We start from the raw sequence: 23,981 nt of genomic DNA, 5'->3' as shown, positions 1-23,981 counted from the left end.
TGGTTCAGAATTTGTTTTGATATTTCAARCTGCGTGTCCTGAACGTGTCTGGTGTGGGGGTACGTCTGGTTTGGGTCAGCATGTAAAGCTGTCATCGAGGCAAAGGGTGGCTACTTTGAAGAATCTCAAATATTAAATATATTTTGATTTGTTCAACACTTTTTGGGATACTACATGATTCCATGTGTTATTTCATAGTTTTGATGTCMTCACTATTATTCTACAATGTAGAAAATAGTACAAATTAAGAAAAACCCTTGAATGAGTACGTGTGTCCAAACTTTTGACTGGTACTGTAGATCCTGAGCGATATATCGGTTCACTTATATTATTGGCCGATGTTGACCTTTTAAATTTTWTATTTGTATTGGCCGATAATTTCTCCGATATTCAATAAATAGGATGAAAAAAGGGAATCTCATGCTTATCTAAACACTTGCAGCCGTTTTCATGATGTTTCACAATGTAAGAAGTCAACATTTGAAGCATATTTCTTGGATAATTGKTGTTTTGGATGGCAATTTAGGTTTAAAGCTTATTTCAATCAATTCTACTCATTTGTGACCGACCGGCTCAAATCGGTCTTATCTAGCAACATTTTTACATTGGATAAAAGTAAAGACTCAGAGCTACAAAATGGRATATCTTACACTGCATTTGAGGAACACTGGGAAAGTAATTCTTCTTTAAAAGTTGATAAACTTGTAAACTCATTTTTGAGAAAAGTMCCTTTGAATGTTTTGGTACCTACTGGAGAGCACTCCTTTGTCAACACCCATTCAGCATTGTTCACACCCTCTTAAGCCAGCCCCTCCCATCTCTTTAAGGATTCACATGTGAGGTCATGTGCTAAACAGTGAGTAGTATAGTAAAGATTAAAAGTAGCAGCCTACATTAAGGGAAAATTCCAGGTAAACAGAAAGTGTTCAGATAAAAAATATTTWATAAATATTAGATGACGCTTACCCAGACACACTTGTCTAAATTGATTGGTCATGTGAAAGAAATGCTATAATTGCCAGCCACATCTGGTGGYAAAAGTACTACATTGTAAAGATAGAAAATGACTGAAGTAAAAATAAAAGTCACCCAGTAAAATACTACTTGAGTAAAAGTCAAAGTATTTGGTTTTAAAAATACTTAAGTGTCAAAAGTAAATGGAATTGCTAAAATGTAGTTAAGTATCAAAAGTAAAAGTATAAATCATTTCAAATTCCTTATATTAAGCAAACCAGACGGCACAATTWKATTTTTTATTGACGGATAGCCAGGGGCACACTCCAACACTCAGACAATTTACGAACAAAGCATTTGTGTTTAGTGATGCAGATCAGATGCAGTAGGGATGACCAGGGATGTTCTCTTGATAAGTGTGTGAATTGGACACTTTTCCTGTCAAAATGTAACGAGTACTTTTGGGTGTCAGGGAAAATGTATGGAGTAAAAAGTACATTATTTTATTTTGAAATGTAGTGAAGTAAAAGTTGCCAAATATATAAATAGTAAAGTACAGATACCTCCAAAAATACTTAAGTAGTAGTTGAAAGTATTTTTACTTAAGTACTTGACACAACTGGCCACATCTTGCTAAGTGGATGGGTCTTTACAGATGGTGTAAATGGTACAGCCAAATGGTTACTTGCATAGTAGCGATATCAGTAATAGATAGTGTCAATATAAATCAAATAATATACAGTATGTACAAGAACAATATCAATAACGATATCAGGGACAGATGAGGTAGTTATATGCCTACGATAAGGGGTAAAGTGGCTGAGCAGCAGGATAAAAAAAAAAATTGTGGCAGCAACGTATTAGGAGAGAGTCATTCTTCGTCGCAAAACTCCCTGATCTTCTCAAAGTAAGTTTGTCTAGCTGTGTCCAGTCCAGGTGGTGCTTATACAGGCAGACCATCTATGGGTGGAAGGATATCAGCGTTGCGCAGCAGCTGAAACCGGGTCCCGACAGTCTGAACACGCCTTGGCGACAACACCAGGCTCCAGAGCATCAAAGCTGTAAAACAGGAAAAAAACTAAAGAAATGTAGAAGACATTACGACATCAAGGGAGGAACTCTGCCTAGATGGCCAGCATCCCGGAGCCGCCTCTTCACTGTTGACGTTGAGACTGGTGTTTTGTGGGTACTATTTAATGAAGCTGCCAGTTGAGGACTTGTGAGGCGTCTGTTTCTCAAACTAGATTTTGTTACGTCATGGAGTTTTTCTAAATTTGGTGAGGAAAATGTTTAATTCAATCTACACACAATACCCCATAATGACAAAGCAAAAACTGTTTTTTAGACATTTTTGCAAATGTATTAAAAATAAAGAAACTTATTTATGTAATTATTCAGACCCTTTGCTATGAGACTTGTAATAGAGCTCAGGTGCATCCTGATTCCATTTATCATCCTTGTGATGTTTCTACAACTTGATTGATGTCCACCTATGGTAAATTCAATTGTTTGGACTTGATTTGGAAAGGCACACACCTGTCTATATAAGGTCCCACAGTTGACAGTGCATGTCAGAGCAGAAACCAAGCCATGAGGTTGAAGGAATTATCCGCAGAGCTCTGAGACAGGATTGTGTTGAGGCACAGATCTGGGGAAGGGTACCAAAACATTTCTGCAGCATTGATGGTCCCCAAGAACACATTGGCCTCCATCATTATTAAATGGAAGAAGTTTGGAACCACCAAGACTCTTCCTAGAGCTGGCCGCCCGGCCAAACTGAGCAATCGGGGGAGAAGGGCCTTGGTCAGGGAGGTAAAAGGCACATGACAGCCCACTTGGAGTTTGCAAAAAGCACCTAAAGGACTCTTAGACCATGAGCGGTACTCTGGTCTGATGAAACCAACATTGATCTCTTTGGCCTGAAGGAAACCTAGCACCATCCCTACGGTGAAGCATGGTGGTGGCAGCATCATGCTGTGGGGATGTTTTTCAGCAGCAGGGACTGGGAGACTAGTCAGGATCGAGGGAAAGATGAATGAAGCAAAGTACAGAGAGATGCTTGATGATAACCTGCTAGAAGGTTCACATTGCAACAGGAAAATGACCCTAAGCACACAGCCAAGACAATGCAGGAGTGGCTTCGGCACAAGTCTGTGAATGTCCTTGAGTGGCCCAGCCAGATCCCGATCAAACATCTCTGGAGAGACCTGAAAATAGCTGTGCAGCGACACTCCCAATCCAAACTGACAGAGCTTGAGAGGATCTGCAGAGAAGAAAGAATGGGTGAAAATCTCCAAATACAGGTGTTCCAACTATGTAGTGTCATACATAAAGCTATTGCGGTGACCGTATTACCGCCACACCGCTGGTCACGAGTCATGAAGGCAGTCAAGTTCCACGTGACCGTTCAGTCACAGTAGTTAGGCTTTTCCAAGCTCCGATGCTGCTGATGGACATTAGTAGCCTACCAAACTTGCTTACTGCCTGGTACTCAACACTCTATTGTCACGCTAATCACTCTGACATCAATGCAAATGTAATTGAAAATCTAATCAAACACTTCATGAGAGCCCATTAGCTTATGTTGCGCAACATTTCTCTAGGCTATGCAATTGCGCAAGAAAACAGAGTGATGGCCTCTACTAAAAGAGGAGGATCCCATCAGCTTTCTATTAGGCTTGGCCTATTATACTTATTTCTTAACTTTCCTAATATTAAGCACATTGCTTCTCTTTACAACAGGAGTATAGCATACCTGGCTGGGATCAAAATGAACCACAGGAAAAGCGTCCTCCATTCGCTATTTAAGTGCATAGATTACATGTTTTTRCCCCGCTAAATTAAAACAAATTTCTCACATAAACTAAATAATATATGTAAAGACAAAATTAATCAATAATAGTCTGATGGGTGAAAATATTACCCTATCACTTCTAAATGATATTTTATGAAACTGCCTTTCTTTTGAAACTTTTTTTAGTCGCACACCTCATGTAGCCTAGCCCATAGGCCTAAATGTTTTGATAAGGTTTGTATCACAACTTAAGTGGCAAAATAACTTATTAAAATGAAGCACATTCATCCGTTTTACAATGGGTTTTGAGCCTAACTGGCATACATAAGCTCTGCGTGAGTTTCAAGTTTGGGAAGATAATTTTCATCGTAGAACTGCACCTTTATAATAAAAGCATTACATGCATAATTGCATTTGCTGTCACTTTTGACAATGATATTTTCCCGCTAATGGAACATTAACGCTTATAGCCTACTGCCATGTGGGCATTGCTGTGCTTATAATGTGAAGAAATAGCCTAATCGTTTTTCAACATTTTAAGCTAAACGTTCTGATCTGTTGCGTCAGCCATATTGCATAAAAATAATTTATGCTAGTGGTTGTATTAATTGTGTATCTATTGCACCCCACAACTGTTTGGAATATGTATTTCTCGCACAGAATAGACTAGGTTAACTTAACTATGGAGGATAGTAGATTGACATAGGCTAGTGCTTTTGCTGTTTGTTAGGCCTACTCATCTTGTTGGCTGACAAAGTAAATGTGGACAGTTTTCCAGTAACTTCAATATGCACCTTGGAATTGGATAAGGACGTGCGCGGTTGCGTCTCCGATGTGTCTGTCTTCACTTGTAGCCTGTGAGAAAGACTCGATCATGTGATGGAGAGCCATGGGAGTGAGAGGTGCTTCGGAGCGTGCACCACTCAGTGAGAAGGGCACAATGCAGCACCCCTGGCCAAGAGCGCAACAGCCACTGGACGCAAAAGGCATAATTTTTTTTAGGATGCATTACGGCCACACAAAGAGGATGCCGCCGTGAAATTCAATCCATTATCAAGTGCTTGTCAAATTGTGAATGCAAGACTGATGAAGTGTGTACAGCAGAGCTCATGCCTTTCAAGATACTTTTTTCAAATTATCATTAATCGCATCTTGCAACCTTACAATGTATTAGAAATCAAAACATATAACCCAACATTTGTACAACTAAAGTTACATTAATAACTCTAAATGAAGCATATAGGAGTAACTTTTTCTTTGTTAACCGCACTCCCTCAAATAGTTTGGAGAAGTAGTTATATTTTATTCAGCTTTGTTCAATTGTATTCTTTGGACGGCAAGTAGCCTAGTGGTTAGAGCGTTGGACTAGTAACCGAAAGGTTGCAAGATCGAATCCCCGAGTTGACAAGGTAAAAATCTGTTGTTTTTGGGGGGGGGGACCCCGCGCCCCCTCTGCAGTTTGGGAACCACTGGTGTATAGAATCATTGTACCATCCAAACCGCTATGAAATATATTTTCCATTACCAAAAATATTGTATTTTCAGCTGTTTGAAGCTGGAGTACAAAATGGAAAGTAAAAGACGGCAAAACTAAACTTAAGATCGGGAAGAGAAGGAATAGCGCACATAGAACAGATCTACCCCTTCTTAGACTTGCTTTCAATGAGAGTGACAGATCTATAACTCACATTTCTATGTGAATTTGGTCAGTCCCCCAAAAAGTTACATATTGCCGCTTGAAGTACCCATTATTTCCCATAGAACTGTCTCAAATCCGACCAATAACAATCATATTCCACCTATTCACTAGTGATGGTGGAACAAATCCATACAGTTACATATCAGGATATTGTTTTGGTTGATGTTTCGTTTTGGCAATATCGCAATATTATTTTTGCTCTAGTTGGCTGTACCTGCACCAAAAGTATTTTTACTTCATATCTTGTTCTCCATCTTCTTTTTAAATAGGGAGCCAATTTTGTTTTCTCATGGCTCTCTCTTGTCCCTCTGCAGCAGACATATGGTGAGCAATATGTTTAGCCTATGGAATCGCAATACATATAGAATTGTGAGAATCGCAAAAATATCAAATCGGCACCAAAGTATTGTGATCATATCGTGAGGTCGATCCCTGGCAATTCCCAGCCCTACTATTCACTGTAGAAGCACCATAAAACTACTGATACATTTTTCAATGGCTTTTAAATGACTGTCTGTCTGGRCATTACAGACATTATAAAAGCCATTCAATTATTCGAAACCAGCATGAAAAGGTTAGATCAGATGGAGCATAGACATTTTATTTGCTTTTATTTTTTTAATTTCTCCAATGACCCCTTGCTTTCCAGTAAGACATAATCTGTTCTTGACTTGTATGCTTGTTGATGTTTGTTTGTGTTCTCTATTTGTTCCTTAGATGGTGTTTAATGTGGTGTACCCCATGGCTCCGGACCAGCGGCGGCACGTCAGCATCAATTCAGCCAGATGGCTTCCAGACCCGGGGATGGGCCTGGCCTACGGGACCAACAAAGGGGACTTGGTCATCTGCAGGCCCGTGTGAGTAGTGTTCCTGTCTGTCCATTGTAACGCTTATACCTGATAGACTGGACCCTATCGGGACAGTGCATGAGTGAATTGTTTGCTTTGTTGTCATCAATATACACTTTGTGTGCAAAGGTGTATTCCCGGTATCTTGAGTTCAGGGCAGTCGTTACCACCACCTCCAACGCTGACGTCATTTGGATTAATTTGGTCTCTGATTTTATTATTCTAATAGCCAGTAGAAACAGGAACCCTCCAGATTGGAGAGGGTCAATTATTTGTCTGTAATGAGGTCATTGTCTGTGATGATTACATTAAGGAATCTCTCCTCATTAGAGAGATCTGATTATGACGACATCGTCTGTGCCAATGAATAATGCTGTCTGTTCTCCAGGTTGTACCGGAGTGACGGAGAGAGCCCGGCCGAAGCGAGCACCGAGCCCATATTCACAGTCAACAACAGCGGTGGTGGAACCAGCAGGACCCGCGGTACAGATAGACCAGGGTGAGGAGTCTAGGACCAAAGAGATGTTGTCACCTCTTTCTCTTACATGTCCTCTCTGGCCTGCTCACTGTGTTCACTGAACTGTGTCAAATTCCAGAAACTTTCCCAAAATTCCAGAAATCCTTCYACTTAAAAAAATGTGGGATTTTGGTGAAGTTTCTGGAATTTGCAACTCTAAACTGTGTAATGAGTATCCATCCATCAGGTCATATCAATCTTCTCTGTGGTGTTTGCCCACTCCAAGGGCCCCCAGTCGCTCCAGCTGGAGACTTGACAGAGACATGGGTCTGATGAACGCCATTGGCCTCCAGCCCCGACACCCCGCCCCCTCGGTGACCTCACAGGGCACTCAGACGCACATGGTGCAGCTGCAGAACGCCGAGACGCAGACAGAGATGGACCTCTCCGGGCCCAGCACCTCCCACGCTGCTGCTTATGGTAGGAGGAGACTTCATTGTTTCCCTGTGTGAAAACAAAACACTGAGATCCAATCAGACCCATGCTCAATGATACATTGCCTTTTAATTAATATTCAGCAGTACAATTATTATTTAGTATTTTACACAGATGTTAACCATCAACACATTTCTGTCCCATCTAATTTACTGTGCAGTTTAGTGTTGCAATTTTGTTTTGTTGAGGAAATGTTAGTGTATCAATGATTTCTCTCTCACTACTAATCTCAGTAGAAGCCCGTCAAGAGGTCCCGTCTACAAGCCGTGAGACCCAGGGAGGTCTGGAGCAGCCACAAACCAGGCGGACCGAGGCCAGTGCCATGGGGGACTCTTCAACAGAAGCCGGCACCTCCACAGCCAACACCGGTAATCCTCCCAGTCCCACCTACTACTCTCCCTTTTAGAATGCCTAAAGACCCCTTTTATTGTACGTTCTTACATGGTTTTAAAGCAGTCTTTCCCCTAGTTATATCTTCAGACAGGGTGGCATCAAAAGTCAATTGAAGGGTAGGAGAAACGCTTTTACAGCAGGTATAAGTATTCGCCCCCCTTGAAATTCTGTTACATTTGAATCCCACTTTGTAAATGTATTTGTCATCAGTCTACACAAAATGTTCTGTAATGTCAAAGCGGAAGAAAAGTTTTTATTTTTGTAAAGATTTACAGTGCATTCTGAAACTATTCAGACCCTTTGACTTTTTCCACATATTTCCCACACCCCATAATGACAAAGCAAAAACAGATTTTTTWAAGACATTTTTGCAAATGTATTAAGAATAAAAACAAGGACATTCACAGACTTGTGCCGAAGCCACTCCTGCATTGTCTTGGATGTGTGCTTAGGGTTGTTATCCTGTTGGAAGGTGAACGTTCGCCCCAGTCTGAGGTCCTGAGCGCTCTGGAGCAGGTTTTAATCTAGGATCTCTCTGTACTTTGCTCCGTTCATCTTCCCCTCGATCCTGACTAGTCTCCCAGTCCCTGCCACTGAAAAAATCCCCACAGCATGATGCTGCCACCGCCTTGCTTCACCGTAGAGATAGTACCAGGTTCCCTCCAGACGTGACGTTTGGTGTCATTAGACCAGAGCATCTTGTTTCTCATGGTCTGTCCTTTAGGTGCTTTTTGGCAAACTCCAAGTGGGCTGTCGTGTGCCTTTTTACTGATTAGTGGCTTCCGTCTGGCCACTTTACCATAAAGGCCTGATTGTTGGAATGCTGCAGAGATGTTTGTCCTTCTGGAAGGTTCTCCCATCTCCACAGAGGAACTCTGGAGCTCTGTCAGAGTAACCATCGGGTTCTTGGTCAAATGAGCGTCCTAGGGAAAAATGGAGATTACCCTTATTTTCGTGAGAGTCTCAACTTTCCATAGAGGGGGTCATAGTGTGTAGCCCAAACCGTTCTGACGCTACAGAAGAAGTTGGCAGAGGAGGCTGTACCAACTACAGACGAGTCTTGTGAGGCTTGTAAGTGTGTCCTAGAGCAAAACGGAGAACAGAGCGTCTCCGCTTTCAATAGAGTTGTTTGTCGGGCAATCCGTTCGGACGCTACAGGCGTTTTCGTGAGTAGACCGAATTTAGGGATATCTCATGGTCTGACAAACAACTCTAGCTCTGCCACCTTTCATAGCAGATGTGGAAGGGCGATATTGGCGGATGCGGTGGATTGAGACGCAACCCATGCAAAAAAACATCTCTCGCTTAAACAGACTGATTTTGATGGGGATTTTTTCATGTTAATTAGATTTACGCGGGGGCGCGACCATTGTAGTCCAAGGGTTCAAGCAGATTTAAGTTAAAACTGTAACTTGGCCACTCAGGAACATTCACTGTCTTCTTGGTAAGCAACTCCAGTGGTAGATTTGGTTGTTGTCCTGCTGAAAGGTGAATTCCTCTCCCAGTGTCTGGTGTAAAGCAGACTGAAGGTTTTTCTGTGGGATTTTGCCTGTGCTTAGCTCCGTCAGTTTCTTTTTATCCTGAAAAACTTTGCCGATATCAGGCGTACCCATACCATGATGCAGCCACCACCATACTTGAAAATAAGGAGGCGGTTACTCAGTGATGTGTTGTGTTGTGTTGGATTTTCCACAAACATAAGGCTTTGCATTTAGGTCAAAAAGTGTATTCCTTTGCTGTGTTTTTTTGCAGTATTACTTTAGAATCAGTGATACATTTGAAGTAATATGTGATAATTTTGGTATAAAACATAAATGAGATTATATCAAATGTGATATCAAATGCTGCAAGTATGAAAAAGCCCTTCACAGTTTGTTTCCCTAAAGCAAGCAATGATCATGATGATGAGGATGATTTGGATAACCCCAGCCTATGGGAAGAATTTGGTGAAGAGTACAATGCTGATGTTGAAGCTATCCAAACCAACTGCAGGCAACAGATCTTACATTGCTTTGCCCATTCATTACAACTGGTGATTAGAGATGGACTAAAGGAAACAAAAATTATACACAGTATGATGGCTAAGGTAACTAAACTTTGCAGCTTACTACATACTACCTGTGGTCTGAAAGAAGCATTTGAAGCTGAGTTTGGAGTCAATAGTAGTGTCCCTGCTGCTGTGTCTACCAGATGGAATTCTATCCTCTGGCTTGTTAAAGCAGCCACCAATCGGAATCAACAAAGTCTCAATACTCTACTTGAGGCCCAAGAACACAAGGAGCTCTGCTTATCACCAAGGGAATGGTGCCAGCTATTGGACCCTTTTGTCCAGGCCATCAACCTTACTCAGGGGGAGAATGTGGTGACTCTCAGTGCTGCCCTTCCTTGTGTACTGTCACTCAACTATCATCTGCAAAGTATACTGAGCACAAGTCGTCACCTAGTAAAACCTAGTCAGTCTAGTAAAAGCATTGCAGCAGTCACTCAAACGCCGATTCCAGGGGGTGTTTGTGAATGTCAGAATGGAGCACTCGGATTAACAGGCAACAACTTCCATTTGGTGACAATGTATACATAATGGCTGCACAGCTGGACCCATCTTTCTGCCTGTTCTGGCTTGATCATGATGTCCTCATTCCACATGAAGATAAAGCTGAATTGAAGGAGAGTCTGATTGGTAGGTACAATGTCACTATGTCACTTAATAATTCAAATAATAATGATTTTTTTRCTTCATGTATAATATATACTGTTATTTTCTCGATCATATACATAATTTAATGACATTTTTTCAGACCTTGTTTTGGCTGAGGCACGGAAAGTCACCGTTACGGGGAGCAGTAGTGGAGAAGAAGAACAACAACCACCTGCCAAAACCTCCAGAATGTTCTCTGGCTACCGCAACAAGATCAGCAACAAGAAAGGAGATGTAAAATCATCTGTCAGAGCAGAGATTATTCGCTACATTCAAGTATCTTCTGTAGAAAATGAAGTTGATTGCTTGCATTTTTGCCTGCCACCAGTGTCCCAGTGGGGAGAGTTTTTAGTCATGCGCCCTCATCGTGCCGGGGTCAGTGCAAGAACGCTGACAAACTTGACCTTTCTGAAATGTAACCTGCCTGCAACAGAAATGTTCTCTGTCTTAGGGCACAGGATGTAATTTGCTACTTTTTACAGGAAATTGTATTTCTGTTAAGTGTCCAGGTCAGTAAGTATATTTTAGGGATAAAGGTAATTACTTTTAATGTATAGGACACTTTAGTAGTGCAGTTGTTGAACAGTTGTCAGTCATTTTGGTTTACATTTGTATTTGTTATTTATCTTCCCTCACCTACAGATTTTCTGTTTGTGTGACACAATGAAGTGAAATATAGACAAAATGTCTGCCACAAAATACCATGCACTTTAAAATGTTATGTTTGATTTTTTTTCATATCCGGAACAATTACTTTTATTCATGTAAACTGTCTACATTTTAAAAGGAAATGTATTTTGATTTAAATAGTGTCTGATGTGCTTTCTTTCATACAAGTATGGACTAATGACCAAGGGAGTCTCTTCAAAAATGTACACGGTTTATAGACCTAACCCACAGCAGGTAGAAAGGCATTGCCAAAAGGGACTTGAGACTTGACTTATACTTGGCCCTAAAAGACTTGACTTTACTTGGACTCTACCTCAAAGACTTGTGAACATCTCTGGACCTTACAGATGTGTGTAAGACAGGGGTAGTCATTATTTCACACAGTGAGTCTACAACTTATTATGTGATTTGTTAAGCCACGTTTTACTCCTGAACTAATTTAGGCAACAAATATATTTTAGTACATTTCTATTAATTTCTTAGAATGTGTCGAATTTTCTTTTGAGTATTTTGTCTAGATCATGATTTTTTTTTAAACGAAAGAGTAAATATATTTCTTTCCCACTTTGGAAAAATACTGTGTATGGTCATTATGACAGCAAATGGTAAAATGCTCAAGAAGGGGGGGTTTAACTGTCGGTTTCGCAGAGGAGGGAATCAGTGAAAGGTATATCCTCCGTTATATAGGTAGAAGGCTGGACTGGGTCTCCTTTCGCTAAAAGGTCCAGTCATTAACTTCCTCCCCGGGGCCAATTAAGTTGCCATTACATGGTGTGGCAAGTCGCCAGTAAAAAAATCTATCAGCAGCTTGAAAGAGTTCATTATCATCGCTCATATGATAATAAACTCCTCCCTCCTCTATCCAGGCGAGGCTCCAGAGTATGCCCCGGGAGAGGACGCCCTGGCGCGGATCCGCCGGCTCATCGCTGAGGGCGGCATGACGGCGGTGGTCCAGCGGGAGCAGAGCACAACTATGGCCTCCATGGGCGGCTTCGGCAACAACATTATCGTCAGTCATCGCATCCACCGCGGCTCCCAGACCCGGACCGGCGCCGCAGCCTGGCGGCCCAGCAACAGTGACCCCATCCTGCCCGTCCCCGGCCACTCTACAGCCTCCATTTCCACCTCCTCCGCCTGCCCCCTCACTATCACCCAGCCACAGCCTTCCCAGACCTTGCATCTCAGCCTGGAGAACTCGTCCGCTCCCACAGAACCAGGCCCGGTGTGGGGGCTGCCCTTTGTCTCCCAACCACAACCCCCCAGCCTTGCTTCAGGTGCGAGGGCCGGGCTCTCAGTGGCCATGGACATCGACAACGTGTTTGAAGTAGCCAGCCGAATGGACAATTCTGAGCCAGGCCCCTCTTCCTCCCTGATCTTCTCCTCCTCTTCCTCCTCCTCTCGCAGGTCCTACCCTCCCAGCAGTGGCACAAACGGCAACGATAACAACAGCAGCAGCAGAGATAGTTACCCAGGTGACCCTTACAGCAGGTAGAGTGTGATTTGACCATTATTGCCCAGGAGTGGGAGAGAATCCCCCAGAGCAGACAGTGGGTGACTGATGCTAGTGACGATGCTTTGGGCCGAGAGAAGGTGTATCAGGAACCCTAATGGAACTCAGTGTGGCCCTGTCTAACAGGTGCGCTTCTCCTCAAAGCCTTATCTCACAATAAATGGGTTCTCAGACTCTGCGGGGTCTCCAGCCCCGAACAGAAGGGACATGAGCCCCCCCCCCCATCAGCTTCAGTGGCATTGTGACCCCCTCTGCATTGGTGTGCACTTACATTTGCACTTAAAATGGACCTTAGCTGTATGATCATTCCATGTCAGAAAGGGCTTTTACTTGAATTGTGAGTTTTTTTCAGTCCTCTTCGCATAGGCGTGACCGATAGACAAGGTTACTCCATTCAAAGTGCCATGTAAGGGTAATTATAAAGAACAACAACAAAAAACTGTGTAGTGTTCTGGTGCCATGTGATTTAAATTGACATGAAATAGTGTGTTTGCTATATTTTGAAGCCTCTTTTTTTTGGGACCATGTTATCGGACGTGTATTTGTAATGTGATGATAATGCATAGAGGGGAAATAATCCTATCGTTGTATGAATCATGATATGATGTGTGTGGCATGACTAAAGCCATGCCTTTCAAGAGAGAATCTGCAGCTGCCTGCTTTCATTATAGATCGACTATGTCAGAGGGGTCCCCACAAAAGGATCATGGTCATATTACCCATGAGTCCCCAAGTGTACAGCATCTGATTCGATGGTACAAGACTAAGCCCCTTATTGCTTCATGTTCAAACAGGATACAGTGGATTTATACAAACTGGTGGATGTGATGTTTCAATGTCTAGTCAATCATTTCTGACTGTATTGATACTGTAGTATTGTTCTACTGCATGTTTTCAATAAGGCTGCATTGTTTCTGAAGAAGAATGGGGACGCCATCGGTACAAAAGTATTGTGAAATATGGACAAATCGGCATTGAGGGAGTGTTGGGGGGAACTAACTCACACACCTGTTTGGGGAGAGTTAGCCAGCTCTCTAGACAGGCTTGTGTCACGCTAAGAGGCAGCACCGTCATTCCTCTTCTGTTGCACTACAGTGACTGGGTTTGATGCCAAGAGGCGTGCAGTGAGGCCTGGGTCAGGACTTCTTTACCATCTGGTCCCTGGTCACCCATCCCACAAACATCCACCACCCCCCCTAAATATGTGATGAACACCAAGACCTGACCCAGAGCCCTCTGTCGCCTGCACTCACCATTGGTGCTCCGGGGACACCGTGAGAGCCGAGAAGTTACCACTAGGAGTCAGTGAAACAAACCTGACTGTTGACTTGTTACGCCCAGTGACCCTTCCCACAAAGACTCTGAGGAGGAGCGAGCAGGGGGCTAGCTGGATTGGCTCAGCTGTAGCTGTCTGTCGACAGGGGGAGGGTCTTCACTGAGCTTCTTTTCAGTTAAATCCCCAGCACAAACACACCCAGTGCTTAGGAAGCACTGAGGTGGAGCTGTCCCGTGTGTGTATGCTTGTCTCTGTGTATGCGTGTGCAGTTGTAAGTGTGTGTGTGGGGGTGGTGTATGTTTATTGGCTCCGCAAAATGTAGGCATTCTGTAGCGGAAAAACAGGAGAGCAAGTTTGCCTTTTGCCTATAACCGTGGGTGGGTGGGTGGGCCAGAAGGCTTGTATATGTAGCATCTCTTAGTCAAAGTTTCTTTGCCCTGATCGTGTGGTTTGTCACTTGGGGTACGTCGGGGTGAGAGAGCTTTTGATTATAATCTCAATCAGCTCCGTGCTGAACCAGGAAATGGATWAAAAAAAAAACTTGAATTATCGATTACCATTTAGATCGAGTTTTGTACTGTAATGTCTTCAGGGGTGTGCCTGGCCTATTGTGACAGGCAGAGTGTCCTTAGCATATCATTTCACTAAAGCCCCCCTGACCACGTCGGGTGCTTACAGACAAGAAAAATAAATGCCCTGCACAGTATAACTTTTATTTTTAAAAACCCATAATGCTTAGCTATTTACATTTGAATCGCTTTGTAGGGTTATTATATTGTTAGACCTCTGAGTAGAGAGAGAAAGAGTGAATGGAGCGAGTGCCCCGATTGGTTGTTTTTTGAGCTGTGCAGCGAGTCCTGAGTGTGACTCCAAGCAAGCTGTTTACTGCATGTGTGAAAACTGCTACAACTGTCTTGCCTGGCAGGTGAAAAAGAAACACACTGTCTTACGGATTAGAAGAAAGTCAAATTGCCTGGCAGGTGAAAAAGAAACAAACTATCTGAATGGTCCTCCTGGCTTTACTTGATGAATGACGATTTAAAAAACAGTTTTGTGGGCTGTTCATGTGTCTGCTTTGTGTGAAAGAGCTCCGTCTCCCATATGTCCCTCACCCTGAATGATACACACACTGTAGGTCCACAACAACACTTTTAACAATGCAAATCAATGGTATACAAACTCTCACCTTATATTACAAAAACTTCTATATCAAACTKTCAAGTTTGTTCACTTCTTTGGCTTTGACTTTTCTGTGATGTAATTAAAAAGAGATGTGTTGACATAAAGATGAAAAATMTAACAATTATGTTCTGTGAAGAGATGGCAATCTTATTGGTTCTTAATGGAAAGCTACAGCTACTGTAAATTGTGTACAGTTGCTATGACCTGCGGTATTGACCACCTTAAAGGCCCAAAGCAGCTGTTTTTATACCCGTTTCTAGGTAACAATTTTGTACCTTACTGTAATAGATTTCCATTAAAAAGGGCAAAAATAGCTTTATAGCAAAAAACTATTTCTCAAGCAAGAATTTTGCAAGGACTGTCTGGGAATGGTGGGAGGGGACAACTGAAAACCTGATGTTATTGGCAGAGAGGTTTGAAACTTTTTTTGTAATTGGTATATTGAAGCTGCAATATGTAACTTTTTGCGCGATCCAACTAAATTCACATAGAAATGTGAGTTATAGATCTGTCTTTCTCATTTAAAGCAAGTCTACGAAGCGGTATATCTGTTCTATGTGTTCTATTTTTATGCTTCCTGGGTCTTTTACTTTTGGTTTTGTACACCAGCTTCAAACAGATGAAAATACAATATTTCTGCTTATTGAAAATATATTTTACAGTGGTTTATATGGTACAATGATTCTCTACACTATGCATTGCTTGTTTTTTCACATACATTGATATGGCACACTGATATGYCAAACTATTCGAATTTTTGCAACCAGGAAATGGCACAGCGATTTCTGCATCTTGCACCTTTAACCAATTTACTGCATGGCGATGTCACCATTGAAAGTCGAAACCATGCAAACCTGCTCATTAGAAGGTCCTGTGTAGATTGTGTTTTCAACCAGCAACTATCAAGAAATATCACTGATACATTTTTTTTTTTAATATATACTTTTCCGGTGTTAGTTTTACTATATGATACAAAACACAGGAAAAATAGAATTTTGACGGCACTGGGCCTTAAAGTAACCAAATGTCATCTATACGGTTATTGTATGCGTTACCAGCAGTGAACAAATCCTATTCTTAAGGTGAAATGTAATTGGTTTTCTACATATATGCAAATAACAGTGGTTTGAGTTCTGGGGAATGGAAGAAATAAATGGTATTTAACATAGTGGTAGTATAAACTAATTGGATACATGACACTGCATTTAGACACTAATGTTTTGTCAAACAAATCATACTCCAGACTCCCAATATTACATAGGTGTTTTTMAATGTTTAGTATAAGTTGGGAATATTGCAGATTCATCTTAACAAGTGGAGTTGGTCCCTCTGTACTTACTTGTGTTTGGCAGGTAATTAATTTAATTAATAGAGATCCAAGAATGGATCCTTGTGGAACACCACGTTTGATCTCAAGAGGGGGGAGTTTATTCCTTTTAAAGTGACAGGTATGCGTTCTTCCTTTTCCTTTTAAGAATGCAGATAATGGTCCCCGTGTACTTATTTGGTTTTATATTATGAATGTCATGTTTTACACTCCATATTCTTTGTTACGGCACTTGRGGGGACACCTGTGGTATGCGGTATGTGTGAAACATACAGATACAACACACAGTTTTSCCCACTGATACAATATATTMTGCTTGACAGTGATCACAGCATTGTCCCAATCATGTTTAATGTCATCCTTGGTTTTTATGAATTTATATCTTTCACTACTTTGCCCCTTTAGGGCCWCCACATTTCACAGTCTCTGAGCTGTTTGTGAGCCTTATTTTGTTGTGATATTTTTTAAACCATGTGAGGCAGAGTCTTTGGCAAAATGGTTTAGTTCATTTGAGGGAGAGCGGTAGAGGTTTTGCTCAGTGCCTGTATGGTTCACACTAGTTACTGCCACTACTTATTGTAAATCTACTAAAACTCTTGGCGCTAGTATGTAGCCAAACAGTCACTTGTTGATTATACTAATCAATTACAAATGATTGGTCTTGTTGCTTCCTTTGTTAGTGTACAATAGTCTCTGGTCTAGCCTCATGCTATTCTTCCTATGTTTGGAAGGTTGATTTTCTATAGATTTGAATGTAGTGGATTTTTTGCCCAACACATTTCTGTTATAAATTACACCTGTGGTGCTTCAGTCAGCTACTTGTTCAACTGCTTTCACAGAAGACCTATGCTGCATATTAAAACGAGGAACAAACTAGGGCTGTTTGAAAAAGCAGTATCACACATGACTTCAGTATGAAACTGTCCAGGGGGCTAATGTGTAGGGTGTGTTGCTGTGTCACAATACTTTAAAAACATACTTTCCTTATCCTCTTTCATGACCACTGACCAGTGAAAGGACTCAATAGGTTTTCACTATACTGCTGTGCTCTCATCTATCGAGTCCTCGGGTCAGTAGTGGTGAAGAAAAGGATACCAGGTAAGGTATTTACAGTATGTGTATGACTTGGGATATAGTCTTGACTGCTATGTCTCTTCCCCCTAAACTGTTATCAACGGTCTCACATGTTTTAGAGTGCTGATGTGATGAATATTTTCTGTTCTTTTAAGATAAATTATATATAAACAAGTTCTATATCATTTATAGGAACACCAAAGATCCTATGTAATGTTGACGATGAAAAAAGGCAAATAAACAAGAAGAAACTTCACAAAGGTGTTGTTATTAAGGGGTTGTGATACTTGGTTTGTACCATTTCACTGATCTATAGATTGAGTTTATTAGTAATTATACAATGGGTGGGTCTAATCCTGAATGCTGATTGGTTAAAACCGCATTTCAGCCTGTGTCTATTCCACAAGTTGCCACCGGRTAAATCTAACTGACTGCAATCCACTGTCTCATCAGCCCAGCCAATTTAGAAACTTGATTTCCACTATAAAAAGCATCTAGACATTATCTAATTTATTTTAGACTAACGTTTAGTTTTCAACAGCGGAGATTTGTTTAAACCTTGCTGTCTGTGTCTCCGACATTTGCAACATTGTTTCAATATTCAAATTCGATCTCCTGCTGTCCCATGGTAATGAACGTGTCGGGACAAGAGACAGGCAGGCAACGTTTCTCAACCTGTCGAAATCATGAATCAGCTGGCATCATTTTTATGGATATATACAAAAGAATGTCAATTGAAAAAAGGTCAAACGAAACGCAGCTAATTTGCAGTCTTTTCAGCTTCAGTTTGAAGTGATTCTGTGTTGTTGGCTAGCTCCTCTGAATAACAGTGTCCTGACGAGTGAGCACATTTAGAACGAATGAATGACTGGGTCACGTCCATAGATACAGAACAAAATGACTGAACGTCTGGGTCAACCCTATGTTTGTGTTGGGACTATATCTTGTGGAAGGATGAAATAGTATGAATAAATGAATCAAAATAATGTTTTTAATGAAAATATTCAAATAATGATTGACATATGTGGGTGCCCCGTTATATAAACGTGATAATGCCCTCGAAGACGGTTTTTGGAGGATATATTTGCACGGTTTGCCGGCCCTCGAATTCATCTTGGGTCTAACAACACCCGTGCCAATATATCCTCCAAACACCGGCTTCGAGGGCATTATCACTTAAATACATGTACATCCATGATGTCATACCCATTGATGTTATTTGTAGTTCTAAACTTGATAGATTCAAGTGGTTTTCCACAAAAGTGGAGGTAATTTTATACAGTGACTGTGTTTTGTACAGAAGCTATCCACTGAAGGTGGGACTGAAATTCATATCACAGGCTGCACTTGAAGAAACCGAAAACATTTGTACAGTCACTGTACTGTAGTATTATTCAATCTGTCAAATGTAAAGCCTTTTAAATCAGCAGTTTCACAAAAAGTGTTGTTACAGTGACCTGGTCTAGACCCTCAAAAAGCAAGTAGAAGCAGAGATACAGTGACCAGGAAAAACTCCCTAGAAGGAAGAAACCTAGAAATGGCTCTGACGGGAGTCCTATCCTTTTTTAAAACATCTTTTATTTTTATTTTTTGGCCTATCCTTTTTTCATCAAAGGTCAAGAGATCTGTGACGTCACTAGTGCTTGCCAGTTTTTTACTGCGAGGAGACGTGAGTGGACCTAATTGATAACATCAGATATGGGGCATCTGGTAGACCACGTGACGTCTCAGAGAATGATGCTATTGCTTTGTTGAAATCGCTTGTGGATTGGTTATAAAGATGATTGTGGACAGAGACTGGGATGTAACTGAAGGTTGAGTGATTTTTTTTGTTTGGACTGGATATCTGCTTGAATCATGCAATATGAATGGTACAAATTACACTGAAGATTTGGAGAGGCTTCCTTCTAATTTTTGTGTTCAAGTTTATCAATTAATTCCTGTCAAATATATAACTCATGTACAGACAGTATGACAACTTCTAGAGCACAGGTTTATTTTTCCTTCTGCCAGTTCATTAGAATTCCCCTTTAGTAATGCATGTGAATAAACACATTAGCTTTTGTTATAGATTTACGTATTACCTTAGTCTAAAAATACGGTGTATATTTTATGCAATTCCTTTCCTTTCTATTAATTATTATTGATTGATGAATTAATAACAGAAGTTGTTGCTTTGTGAAAATTGTGGATGGGCTATACATGGTGTCCAAAACTGAAAAGAGGACATTGTAAACATTTATTATAAATTATTATAAACCGGGTAGTTTGAGTCCTGGATGCTTATTTGCTGAAACAGCATTCCAGCCGTGTGTATATCAGACAATATACCACAGGTATGATGCAAAAATACTTATTTCCTGTTCTATTATAATAGCATTAAGGCAGGTACCTCTGGGGTTTGTGGTATATGGCAAATATACAATGGCTAAGGGCTGTATCCAGGCACTCTGCTTTGCGTCACGCTAAGAACAGCCCATTCCCCATTCCCCGGACCACTTACCTAGTGAGATAGAGCAAGCAAGACTGCAGATGTCCAACCACACGGGATGAGAACAGCTCAGTCAAGCTCTATCCATAATGGCTTCAATAGTCAGCCCAGGTTTTCCCATTTCCCTGCTTCAGTAAGACCCAAGCAAAGAGGAGGAGACCGATAGTAGCGGAAAGTGACAAAGACTCTCCTGGCCTTCCTACAGCATCATGTCCATCATTGGCACCTACTGTTACTTCTGCAAACCCAACACAGTTTGGACCATGGGCTACTGGCTGTGTTATATCAATAGCACCATTAACCCAGCATGTTACGCACTCAAAGACCTTTAAGAATCTGCTGCGGTGTCACAAGTGTTTGACTGAGGATTTTTTAAATGTAAACTTTATTTAACTAGGAAAGTCAGTTAAGAATTCATTCTTATTTACAATGACWGCCCACCAGGGAACAGTGGGTTAACTGCCTTGTTCAGGGGGAGAACAACACATTTTTACCTTGTCAGCTCGGGGATTTGATCCAGCAACCTTTTGGTTACCGGCCCAACGCTCTAACCACTAGGCTACTACATTATAACACTTTGCAGAATATTTCATTATTTGAGGAAGACCGAAATGGACTATTGAGGTAATTGTCAATTTGTAAAATAGTATTTTATAGAACATATATTATAGAAAATCCTACAATACTAATCAAAGCGGCACATTAGTTTCAATTATGGTCCTTTTCCAAGTTATCTCATATATTGATGTGCAAACTAAGCAAATGTTTCTACTCACTGTATATTGTTGTTGTTAAAATAATGTGCCTTATTTTTCAGATAATAATTCTGTCTGCCTTCTGCTTATGTCTGTGATAATGTAATATTGTACCTACGATCAAATCAAATTTATTTATATAGCCCTTACATCAGCTGATATCTCAAAGTGCTGTACGATGTACTGTCATTTCCTAAAAAACACAAAATATATATTTTTTATTACTGACACTAGATATTTTTATGTTCACTGAAATCACTACAAAGGCCTACATTAGATCGAATGTCGATGGGACATGTTGAGAAGAAATAGGCTACAGGTAAGCTGTTGTGGTTAACACTAGAAAAGCCTGTGACGTAGAGTTCACAGTCGAAAGACCGAAATAAATGCAAGGAGGGACATCCCGACTTCAATTGGTTTCAGATTTCACATCCTACGTCACACCGTGGGGACCAGGGCTATCGTACAATTKAAGCCATTTTGATCTATGGTGTCCACAGATCGATTTATACATAAGTGAAAATGTCGGTCGGAACAGATACCAGAACCACACAGGTCCCCTAAACAGGGCACTTTTAATCAAGGTTGGGGTCAATTCAAAATGTGAAGTTTCAATAACTTTTCAATAAAGGAGCTAGGTTAAGGGTTAGTGTTCAGGTTAGATTTTCGGGTTAAGTTTAGGGTAAGGGTTAGGAGTTAGGGAGAATAGATTTTTGAATGGGACTGAATGGTGTGTCTTCTCAAGGTTAGCTATACAATACTGTGTGTGAGAGAGTGTGTGTGTGTGTAAAAAAAACACGTTTTAATTGTCCCATGCTTCGTAAACAACAGGTGTATACTAACAGTGAAATGTGTACTTATGGGCCCTTCCCAGCAGTGCAGAATACCAAAAATATAATAGAAAAAAATGTGTAACATGAGGAATAKATACTCAATGAGCAATGCTAGCTTGGCTATATACTATATATGGGGTACCAGTACCAAGTCGATGTGCAGGGGTACGAGGAAATGAAAGTAGACATGTACATATAGGTAGCGGTAAAGTGACAGGATAGATAATACACAGTAGCAGCAGCGTATGTACAGTTGAAGTCGGAGGTTTACATACACTTAGGTTGGAGTCATTAAAACTTGTTTTTCAAACACTCCACATATTTCTTGTTAACAAACTATAGTTTTGGTAAGTRGGTTAGGACATCTACTTTGTGCATGACATAAGTAATTTTTCCAACAATTGTTTACAGACAAATGACTTCACTTATAATTCACTGTATCACAATTCCAGTGGGTCAGAAGTTCACATGCACAGTTGACTGTGCCTTTAAACAGCTTGGAAAATTCCAGAAAATGTCATGGCTTTAGAAGCTTCTGATAGGCTAATTGACATCATTTGATTCAATTGGAGGTGTACCTGTGGATGTATTTCAAGGCCTACCTTTCAACTCAGTGCTTTGCTTGACATCAAGGGAAAATCAAAAGAAAGGCAATGCTACCAAATACTAATTAAGTGTATGTAAACTTCTGATGCACTGGGAATGTGATGAAAGAAATACAAGCTGAAATAATTATCTTCACTATTATTCTGACATTTCACACTCTTAAAATAAAGTGGTGATTCTAACTGACCTAAGACAGTGCATTTTTACTAAGATTAAATGTCAGGGATTGTGAAAAACTGAGTTTAAATGTATTTGGCTAAGGTGTATGGAAACTTCCGACTTCAACTGGAAGTGTGGAAGTGTGTGTGTGTGTGTGGCTAATGTGTTCCTGTGGGTATGTGTTATGTGTGAGTGTATGTGTTGCAGTGTCCGTGGAAGTATGCGTAAGTGTGTTGGTGCATAGAGTCAAATAGAGTTAGTGCAAAAAAGGGTCAATGCAAGAAGAAATATAGTTGAAGGCTTGTGTCCAAAAGTGATTGATGACCTATTTTATGTGTCACGTGGTTATGCCCATTTATGTACATCCTGTCCGGATGTTCTCACGCTATCGAGTGAGGGGTTATGTAACCTGATAGTGCAGCTGTTTTGGGTTAAGCATGTGTTTGCAATAAAGCTGTCCTGGTGATTGGTGTGTAGGGACCTTGTTGAACTGTGGGAATGTGTTTGAACATTTGAAAGAGTTGTGACATTTTCGTAGTGAACTTATGGATCTGCTGTTTGGGGAGCGTGTATATGAAACAGTAATTTCCGGGGTAGGTTTACCTCAGTATAAGTAAAAGCTGTGAACACTACGAGCGACAAGAAACCTCAAGAGAGATAAACCACATAAGACTCTAAAGAAGAAAGAAATAAAACATGGATTTGTTAAGTACTGACACGCCCGTGACGACCTTAACATCAGAAGTAGGACCACGGTTAAAACATAGAGAAAGGGATGAGTATAAAGCAGCAATATACGATGCGCCAAAAAATATTTTATACATTTGTATAGAACCCAAATACCTCTCGTAACTGTGCTGAAAGATCAAGTGTTGATGTCCAATGGACAACTATGGGGGTATATGTTTGATTACTCTGANTGCTTGACAGTGATCACAGCATTGTCCCAATCATGTTTAATGTCATCCTTGGTTTTTATGAATTTATATCTTTCACTACTTTGCCCCTTTAGGGCCTCCACATTTCACAGTCTCTGAGCTGTTTGTGAGCCTTATTTTGTTGTGATATTTTTTAAACCATGTGAGGCAGAGTCTTTGGCAAAATGGTTTAGTTCATTTGAGGGAGAGCGGTAGAGGTTTTGCTCAGTGCCTGTATGGTTCACACTAGTTACTGCCACTACTTATTGTAAATCTACTAAAACTCTTGGCGCTAGTATGTAGCCAAACAGTCACTTGTTGATTATACTAATCAATTACAAATGATTGGTCTTGTTGCTTCCTTTGTTAGTGTACAATAGTCTCTGGTCTAGCCTCATGCTATTCTTCCTATGTTTGGAAGGTTGATTTTCTATAGATTTGAATGTAGTGGATTTTTTGCCCAACACATTTCTGTTATAAATTACACCTGTGGTGCTTCAGTCAGCTACTTGTTCAACTGCTTTCACAGAAGACCTATGCTGCATATTAAAACGAGGAACAAACTAGGGCTGTTTGAAAAAGCAGTATCACACATGACTTCAGTATGAAACTGTCCAGGGGGCTAATGTGTAGGGTGTGTTGCTGTGTCACAATACTTTAAAAACATACTTTCCTTATCCTCTTTCATGACCACTGACCAGTGAAAGGACTCAATAGGTTTTCACTATACTGCTGTGCTCTCATCTATCGAGTCCTCGGGTCAGTAGTGGTGAAGAAAAGGATACCAGGTAAGGTATTTACAGTATGTGTATGACTTGGGATATAGTCTTGACTGCTATGTCTCTTC

At 40.8% G+C, this 23,981-nt stretch overlaps 1 protein-coding gene across 3 annotated transcripts in view; it reads left to right on the top strand.

Moving 5' to 3' along the window:
• The window catches only part of LOC111952130 (activating molecule in BECN1-regulated autophagy protein 1B), a 38,140-nt gene extending 21,027 nt beyond the window's left edge, over window positions 1-17,113 (top strand). Inside the window, exons 14-19 of one of the 3 annotated variants that reach the window (XR_011474235.1) lie at window positions 6,165-6,304; window positions 6,684-6,794; window positions 7,039-7,232; window positions 7,484-7,615; window positions 11,871-14,715; window positions 14,771-17,113. Coding sequence is in view for 1 of the 3 variants with exons in the window: in XM_023970640.3 (XP_023826408.1) it covers window positions 6,165-6,304; window positions 6,684-6,794; window positions 7,039-7,232; window positions 7,481-7,615; window positions 11,871-12,496 (1,206 nt within the window). In the remaining 2 variants the exon portion in view is untranslated. Of the gene's footprint in view, window positions 1-6,164; window positions 6,305-6,683; window positions 6,795-7,038; window positions 7,233-7,480; window positions 7,616-11,870 lie in introns of all 3 variants that reach the window. The other 2 variants (XR_002875687.3, XM_023970640.3) reach the window with 2 other exon arrangements.
• Window positions 17,114-23,981: the final 6,868 nt, after the last annotated feature.

The sequence above is a fragment of the Salvelinus sp. IW2-2015 genome, linkage group LG26 (genome assembly GCF_002910315.2).
Source record: "Salvelinus sp. IW2-2015 linkage group LG26, ASM291031v2, whole genome shotgun sequence".
Lineage (NCBI taxonomy): Eukaryota > Metazoa > Chordata > Actinopteri > Salmoniformes > Salmonidae > Salvelinus > Salvelinus sp. IW2-2015.
This window is presented reverse-complemented; position numbering and strand designations above follow the sequence as displayed.